The sequence below is a fragment of the Sinocyclocheilus anshuiensis genome, unplaced genomic scaffold (genome assembly GCF_001515605.1).
Source record: "Sinocyclocheilus anshuiensis isolate Anshui unplaced genomic scaffold, SAMN03320099.WGS_v1.1 scaffold1365, whole genome shotgun sequence".
Taxonomy (NCBI): domain Eukaryota; kingdom Metazoa; phylum Chordata; class Actinopteri; order Cypriniformes; family Cyprinidae; genus Sinocyclocheilus; species Sinocyclocheilus anshuiensis.
In genome coordinates, this window is record NW_015551032.1 from 184,473 (window position 1) to 193,411 (window position 8,939).

Consider the following 8,939-nt stretch of genomic DNA (forward strand, 5'->3'; position numbering starts at 1 on the left):
AATGATCCACAAGATGGCAATGATAACCTAAGGCTATCACTGATTCTAGAATGTAAGAAGGCCTTTTCTTTTGTAAATTCTTTTGGGATGGTTCTGCATGGGCCAGCAGACCTCTTGCTATAGCTTTTATATGAATTCAGTTTACATAAAAATATCCAGATACATATATTCATATTAGAAATGCAAACCAGAGACATACTCATCCGTAAAAATCACAATTAGAATAATAACACTCATTGAAATAGTAAACTGAAATAGTGATTGATAATCACCCCTGAAAGCGATCATTTCCAATAGTCAGGCTGAGTACAAGGACACTGTAAATCAGCCTACTTCAAAATTTCATTTGAATTCAGTGTGTTACTTGTGTGTTTCGTTTACTGTTTCTTTATTGTTTGTGAAATTTACTAGCAATTATTTTTACTAGCAAAACTTACTGAGTGAAACTTGTTTCTACACCAAATGTTTTTTAGTGTGCTTCAAATGCTTCCAATGACAAATTGTGTGCAGTTCTTAAAAAAAAAAAAAGATTATCATTTTAAAACATTGTCCTGTTTCTATGAGTAAATTGATATTATAATAATGAAATATTGATGTATGGAAAATGTTCTGAGCAAACACTATAGTAAATCTGTCTGTCTCTGTCATTTAGATTTGCACTTGAAATGTGATTTTGATGAGATTTTTTTTCTTACATGTTTTCCTTCTGGTTAATGTTCCCTTTTACCCAGAAAACAAGACTGACATCAAGCAGGGAAAGCAAATAAACAAAATTTCACCAGTCACTAGCATCCCGCATTGACTCCAGCAGAAGCCCACAAAGGTGACTGCAGTTCAACATCTGGGCTCTGATAGCCACTACACACATCAGACACACATAGATGGTCACCTCCTCTCTTGGTATTCATTATACATATTATTTATTCATCTTAAATTCATAATGAAAAGCTTCTTTTGCTTAGGCTTTATTTTTTAAGCAAGCCAGTTTAAAATACATGTTTGCTCTACATAGTTTACAGTTAGACAATGTTTGTACCAAACACCAGCACAGGAATCGGAATTACTCTGACCCTTACATTCTGAGTAAGAAAGTGTTTGCCTAATGTATCTTTTTTAAAAGATCCAGATTTCGCAACATGCATCAGCTAAACACGCAATGCTTTTCTTTAAAACTGATCTAAGAACAATTTTTGACACCCGGATCTTTACCATCTAAACGTAAATGTCAGAACCAATTCCTGACAATCCCTGGCATAAAACAGCAATAGTGAAAGTGGCCTACGAAGGTTTAGGGAGATTTCTTGTGTCCTCTTTACAAGAAAACAGAATCAATGAATTATAGTCGAAATTCTTGATATGCTAGATATGCAGTTGAGTTTGTGCATGTCTCAGGTGTAAAGAATCAACAATAGCTACATTTAAATTTGAAGTTTGTCTTCATCTTGTTTGATTACCAATGGTACAAAAGTAAGTAAAATCACAAGGGTGACAAAACAACTGACCAGAGCATTTCCTTCACATTCACATTTATTTAGAATTTTGAACTAGAACTAGACAAGAAATATTATTATTATTTAAATAATGAGTGTCATAGCCATCCAATTTGGTGACACTACAGTATTTTTATTATATCATTTTCATTTCTTTACTTCTAGTGCTGTTTACTTTCACATTTTTTACTTACTATTTTACATACTTGCATATTTACTTGTGTGAAGTACATGAATGCTGTTCTTTTGTTCTGTGGTTTGGAAGATCATTGATCAATCGAAGATCAATTTTTAAAATGTAAAAATCAGATGGAAATGCTTCTAAGTATTGCAAGTGCAGACCTCTGTTAGTAGAGCAGAATGACGAGGAAACAGAGAACGTTCCAGATGGCTTTTTGTTTTCACACCTGTATAACCGACTTGTTTTTGTTTTCTTTTCTTTTTCCCTTGATTGAGAAGTTTAGTCAGGGCATCCTCGGTGTAATCCTCACCTTACATGAACCAAAATCATGTGATACGACACCAACTGTCTCTGGACTGGTCACCGCTGAGTGCCGATCAGAGGCCGGACGGGGGGGATTGTTTGTATAAATTCATTTTTTTGACCTTGTTTTTCTTGTGAATGTGTGCCAATTCTGTCCAGCTTTCAGAAGGTGATTTCGAAACATCTTTTGTTTATTCCATTGCTGGATGTCCAGAGATGGAAGGGAGGGGGCATTTATATGGGGTGGAGGGGTTATATATAAAAAGTGCAGTCTGAATGATTGTGGATGTGTCTGGACCTGAATAAAGTTAGAGAGCAATGATGCATACAGTCAAGCTGCTCTGTGTGGTTTTCTCGTGCCTCTGTGCTGTTGCCTGGGCTTCGTCTAATAGCCAGCCATGTCGTAAGAGCTCTATATTTTTCTCTAATATTACTGAGATTACAATAATATTTTTGAATCTGAACATTCTCAGAAGCTGTAGCTGATGTGAAGAAATTTTACTTTTAATATTTCTTTTTCAGATTCACCACCATTGACCAGTGGAACAATGAAAGTGGTGAGTGTACAAAATTTCAAAGAGATGTTTAATATTTTTATCAGGTTGTTAGTGTACGATTTGGCTCTGCAATGAGAGAAGCGTTTTTTCACCATTTATGAAGCAATCTAATTCACTGATTGTACAAGGCTTTTTATTTACACACTAATTTAAAGGCATCTACAGTGAACATATTCCCCTGAAAATGCATTTTTTATTTAGTTAATTAACCTGTGTGATAAAATATTTGCTTAACATAAAGCAGTGTGGTGGAGCATATATATTTGCCCTGGCAAAATGGACTTGAAATTGTATTTGCATTTAAAGCCTTACTTTTGGTTTCATTACCTAAAACCTATTGTAGACTTCAGAACGATTAAAAGCTAAATAAAAAGTATTTTTATTTAACATTTATACTGTTCTCTTTTGTTTCACATGCAAAATGCATATTCAGGTTTCAACGGGGGGTCATGACCTTGCATCTGGAGAGTTCAGTTATGACTCCAAAGCGAATAAATTTCGTTTTGTGGAGGACACTGCTCACGCGAACAAAAGTTCTTATATGGATGTGCTCATACATTTTGAAGAGGTAGGCCTAATCAGAATTTCTGTCTCTCTATTCCTCTTCTTCTTTCAGCTTGTGATTCACAAGTTTTTGTTTTTGTAGCTTTTTTCAGCAAAATATATTCAAGCACTTTATTTCCACACAGGGTGTACTTTATGAGATAGACAGTAAAAACGAAAGTTGCAAGAAAGAGACTCTGCAGTTCCGTAAGCACCTGATGGAGATTCCACCTGATGCCACTCACGAGTCTGAGATTTACATGGGCAGCCCTTCAGTCACAGAACAGGGACTCAGAGTTCGGTTGTGGAATGGAAAGTTGCCTGAACTTCATGGTCAGTACCTTTTTTTATTTGTTTGGTTATTTTATTGTTTTTCAAAATCATGCTTTTTATTGTTTTATTGTGTATCAAAATATATGTATTTTTTGGTGGGTTCCAATTTTCTTTTCAGCTCACTACTCTCTGTCAACCACTTCCTGTGGCTGTTTGCCGGTCTCTGGCTCCTACTACGGTGATAAGAAGGATCTTCTCTTCAGGTACAGCAGAGATTAAATTCAAGTTTCTCTAAAAATGTTTTTGAAGATGTCTACATTTTATTGTATCCTTCAGTTTTGCATATCAGTCATTAAACTGAGCTATTTTCGGCTTCAGTTTCTTCGGTGTTGAAACAGAAGTTGATGACCCGCAAGTCTTTGTGCCCCCGGCCTATTGTGAGGGGGTGACATTTGAGGAGGCTCCAGACGACCACAGCTTCTTTGACCTGTTCCACGACTGAAAAGACATAAGATGATATACAAACTGCCAAGATGGCTACATACAAGAATAAAAAGAGCATTTAAATAAAAACTATTTCCTGTATCCATCTTTCTTTCTTCAGAAAATGTCTGCAGTTTCTTTCTTACTATCTTTTTTTGTCTTTTGTAACTTGTTTCTTCACTGAAGTCAATAAAGCTGAGCTTTCACTGAAATCCATTTTTGATATTTGTTTAAAAAAAAAAATCACAAATCTGTGTGGACAACAGAGGTGCTAAGAAAATCAGCAATTCTACAGTAAAACGTAATGATCATTGAACAGAAAAAAAGGAAAAAGTAACTTAAAGTTCTTATTTCCAGGAAAAGTTAACTAAATAAATCTATCAAAAAGAGTTTTATGTGCAGTACTGGGACAATATTTTAATATATCATACACCTCCAGCCATGTTGAACAGTTAGTTCATGCTACTAAAATTATAAACACAGGAGGACTGAATAAATGCTAAATGCACAAGGATGAATGGAAAATGAACTGCGTTTCTTTACTTACTGGTTGTTTAGTGCTACACTAGCTTTTGTTTGTTGTTTGTTTGTTTCAATAAGAAATACTCAGTTGTGCACAAGCAATTGAAATGGGATGGCAGGGTCAATGTCACAGACAGTAAGAAAGAGAGTTGCGGGAAGCTTGTGAAAGCTGCATGGAGCCTCCATCTGACATATCTTCACTGTTCGGTTTACCTAACCAGCACTTCTGTCTCTCAGCAAAGTTAGGGAAATTTCCCAACTTCAGTGGATAGAAAGACGGATAATTCATTTTTTCCACTTCTTATTTTTGTGTTCTTTAGTGGAGTGTGGTGGAGAAAGAAAGAAAGAGATAAAGAAAAGAAAAGAAAAAAAGAATGTCCATGTCATATGGTTACTTTAAGAGAATCCCACAGGAAGTAAGATAGAGTATTGCAATGAAAAATTCCATTGTTTTCTGTCTGCTGTCTGTCCAGGAGCGCACATGAAACTATATTATTATTTAACTACGTTATTGTTATTATTATTATTACTATTTTAGTTTACTACTAGCCTAGGAGTTAGGGTTAGGCATATGCCTCTCACTTTATTGCTGTCTTTATTTGATAACAGACTACCTTGTCATAAGTCTTTTTTCTTTGTCTCATAAAATCACACATTAGTATATAGCCTATGTTTAATGGAGGGTATGAACGTCAAAGTGTGTAACGACCTTTTTAAAACTTTGTAATAAAAAGATTTAATACTTTGATTTGGACGACTGTCTCGATCTGAATTCAGACTGAATAAGGTTTCTACAATTCCCTCTTCTGTTGTTATTGGTTGGTGAACCGTGCACGAAACCCTGCCCACCACCGGAAGCGGTGCACTTGACACACAGGCTACTGTACATTTCATCGCAACAATGGCAATAGCACGCGTTGCTACCGAATATGTGTTTTCTGATTTTTTATTGAAAGAGCAGAGTGACTCTAAGTATAAAGGCGTGCGGCTGGAACTGGCAACAGACAAACTGGTCAGTTTTATCGCAGTTGGGCGTCCTTTGTTACTCATCTCACTCGCCTTTGCGCAAGAAGTCTCTGTGGGTCAGTAAAATCATTTTATCACCGCTAACTGTACCGAAATGTGCGAAAAAAAAGTCAACAGTGTTTACTTTGAAACGTCTGATAGAGATGAGAGGCTTAAACAGTGTTGCCGACTGCTTTCAATTGAAAGTAGCTAAAACTGGTAGCTAAATGTCACTAGATGACATCACAATGGCAAATTCACTGATCTATATAAAGATGAACTTAGATAAGGTTTGTCCAAGAAGTTGCTATATTTGTCCCTAAACTTTTGAAAAAAAGTCTCAAAAGGGGCGGGGAAGTCGCTAAATCTAGCTACAAAGTAGCTAAATTGGCAACACTGGGCTTAAACCTGTGGGTTCATGTTCAAACTGATCAACATGAAGCGCATCTCTCGGTTATCTTACTGATCTGAACAGAATGGCTCCCAAATCGACATTTACTCCATTGTTTTTGTAGAGTGTTTTGTAATATTGCGTTACAGCTGGATGGACGTGTTTTTGCACAACTTACTGTCGATCACTTGGACAAAGACCAACATCAGTGGCTAACGTTAATCGGTTTAGCGTTTAAATCCAGAATGGGCGCGTCACTCACTGCTGGTGAAGCGTCAGGAGCGATGTGTGCCTTCACGAAACAAAACATGAGACACATGCAGCAATTTATAAGCATGCGAACTGTTATTGTGCTATTTGCAGGATAAATGCACTTATTTTGACGTTTTAAATAATTATTGCGGCCAGTCTTTTGCCACGCGCATTGTGACCATTATATCTTTTGTTTATTTTTATTTTAGTTGAGGGCGTGTTATCGGTCTCGGTATAAAGAGTCGAAGGCAGAAATAACACTTCTTCAGTCATGAAGTTATGCTTAGCAAAGTTCTGTCTTCCTGAGACAAAGGAGTGTAATTGTCTCACAAAATTTAAAAAGGGGGGAAAAAGCCCAGTGTTCTTTTCTACTGTCTTTGATGCTATTGAATTCGGACTATCTGTTTTATCTCTAGGTTGCTGGTTAAAAGTTGCAACACTAGCTATTAGCCATACAAGATGGATGCCATCTTGGTAGTCTATTGTTAAACTCGTTTTTAATAAATAATATTTTAATTAATATTAAAATTGTTAATTTTATTATAATATTAAAATTATTAATTTCAGATGTGCTCTTATTTGGCATTAATTTGATTAATATGATTTATATTTCAAGTGCTGCAATTGCCATAATGAGAATGATTGTAACACTCTGATTTAAGTTTACAAAAAAATAAATAAATAAAAGAAGTCATTTGCTCACTCTCACGTCATTCCAAAACTGACTTTAATTTATCTGCAGAATGCAAAAAAGATACATTAAGAATTGTCTGTGTTTTTTTTCATACAATGGAACTCAATGAGCTCCAATATTGTTTGGTTACCAATATTCTTCAGTTAATCTTCTTTTGTGCTACTTTCGGCAATACTTCACAGACATTAAGAAACATTAGGTAGATTAGTACTCTGTAAATTATGAAGGAGGAAATTGTCCCCGGTCTTCCCACTTGTTCCTTTAGTTTTGATGAATTTAAGATGAGTATTTGAAAGACGTTTATAAATAGACACAATTAACACAAAGTACGCCAACATAATGCACTTACCTTAATATCACATTTATGCAGGAATATCGATTGCTCACAACAGAGATGCAAAAACACTTTGTATTTCTGTGTTAAGTAGCATAGTTGAGCATTTTTGGGATAAGTTTAATAATATGATTTCCATTACCTAGCTCTTTTTATGTTTTAATCTAAGAAAATTACAAGTTCTTGTGTAATTTCCACTCTCTTAGGTACTCAGATCAAATGTTTTCCATCCACTAATTTCACATTGAGGCAGGCTGCATATGTGGACTCCTTCTGCTGGGCTGCTGTAGAGCATCACCCTACAGAAAATGGGGCTGATAGCGCCCCCCTTGCTCTGCTCCTGGTAGCTGCTGATCATCTGGCACCTCCAGCTTTTTTGCATCCAATGCCTGCCCTATGGCTGAGCCAGCAAAGACACCCCCATCACTTGACCGTCCATACTCTCCAATATGGACTAGACGGAAGCGATATTCAGCATCGACCACAGCCAATAATACTACAGAGAATGTTTTTTTGTAATTAAAGTAAAGGCTGCCTGAATGAGGTGGTGCAAAGAGGAGGATGTGCTTCCCATCTATCGCTCCTATGCAGTTAGGGAAATTCCACCTAGTTGAAAACTTTGAAGCAATATTCCTCCACTCCTGCTCAGTAGGTCTTGCTAGGTGTGTATCCATCATGCGCCTGTTAATTGCAGCACATGTGTCCTTGATGGCTTTAGCCACTGTGCTCTCCCCCATACGATAGTGGAAGGCAAGCGTTCTGACTGAATTTCCTGAGGCCAGATACCTGTAAAACAAACATTAATATAAAAATTTATTTCTATCTCTTCACAGAAAATGAGTGCAGGACAAGATGGAAGTCACTTCGAGACAACTACATTAAGTGGAAAAAAAGACAGCAGTTGCCAAGTGGCTCTGGAGCAGTGCGTCAACAGGAATGGAAATATGCTGCTGCGATTTCCTTCCTGAATGTATTTCTACAAAATAGAAGGTAATATTTGTAGTTATGTAGTAATTGTAGTAGTGTAGTAATTTGTAGTAATGCACTTCAAATTAACTTTGTAACAAAGAGTGCATATGACTAAAGTATGACTTGAAGTAGACTTTTAAAGGGATAGATCACCCAAAAATGAAAATTCTATCATTAATCACTCACCATCATGTCGTTTCATCAAAAATATTTTAATTTGTGTTCCGAAAATGAACGAAGGTCTTACGGGTTTAGAACGACATGAGGGTGAGTAATTAATGACAGAATTTTCATTTTTGGGTGAACTATCCCTTTAATGGTAGTAAAAAATTTGCCCCTCTGTCTTTTCCCCAGTACAATCAGTAATGTGGATTTCGAAAACTATATAGATGAGTCGATCCATGAAGGTGATTTAGACACACAAATGACTTCAGAAGAGGAAAGCCCAGTACCGGAGACATCACGGACTGAAAGAGAAGAAGTTCTAGAATGGCCCCAGAGACCCAGAAAAAAAAGAAGAGACAACCCAAAAAGTACGAACACACAAATTAATGAAAAACTTATGGACTTTTTAGTAACACCAACAGTGCCACCAAAACAACATGATGAAACTGAGCTTTTCCTTCTAAGTTTAGCACCTCAAATGAGATCTCTGGGAAAAAGAGAACAAACCAGAGCCAAAATAGAGATGCTACGTATCCTGGATGACCTGGATGCGCAGAGTCAGGCACATCATGGGCCAGGTGTGCCTAGTTACCACACAGGACCACCACTGTTTGCTAGCTGGAATGCTCCACATTAAAATATTGTGGCACCCTCAGCTTCCTCAACATATCTTGTGCCATATTCATAGTTATAGTTCAATGAGATGTAATATATTTGTTTATTTATATTTATAGTTATAATTCAATGAGATGTAATTTATTTATTTGTCTGTCTGTC

General features: G+C 36.4%; 1 protein-coding gene across 1 annotated transcript; it reads left to right on the forward strand.

Moving 5' to 3' along the window:
• The first annotated feature begins 2,225 nt into the window (after positions 1–2,225).
• Positions 2,226–4,042, forward strand: LOC107661259 (ependymin). Its single transcript, XM_016450757.1, has 6 exons — positions 2,226–2,377; positions 2,497–2,531; positions 2,965–3,099; positions 3,221–3,407; positions 3,526–3,610; positions 3,726–4,042. Exons 1-6 carry the CDS (start codon positions 2,293–2,295, stop codon positions 3,847–3,849), a joined length of 651 nt encoding a protein of 216 aa, XP_016306243.1. The 5' UTR covers positions 2,226–2,292; the 3' UTR covers positions 3,850–4,042.
• Positions 4,043–8,939: the final 4,897 nt, after the last annotated feature.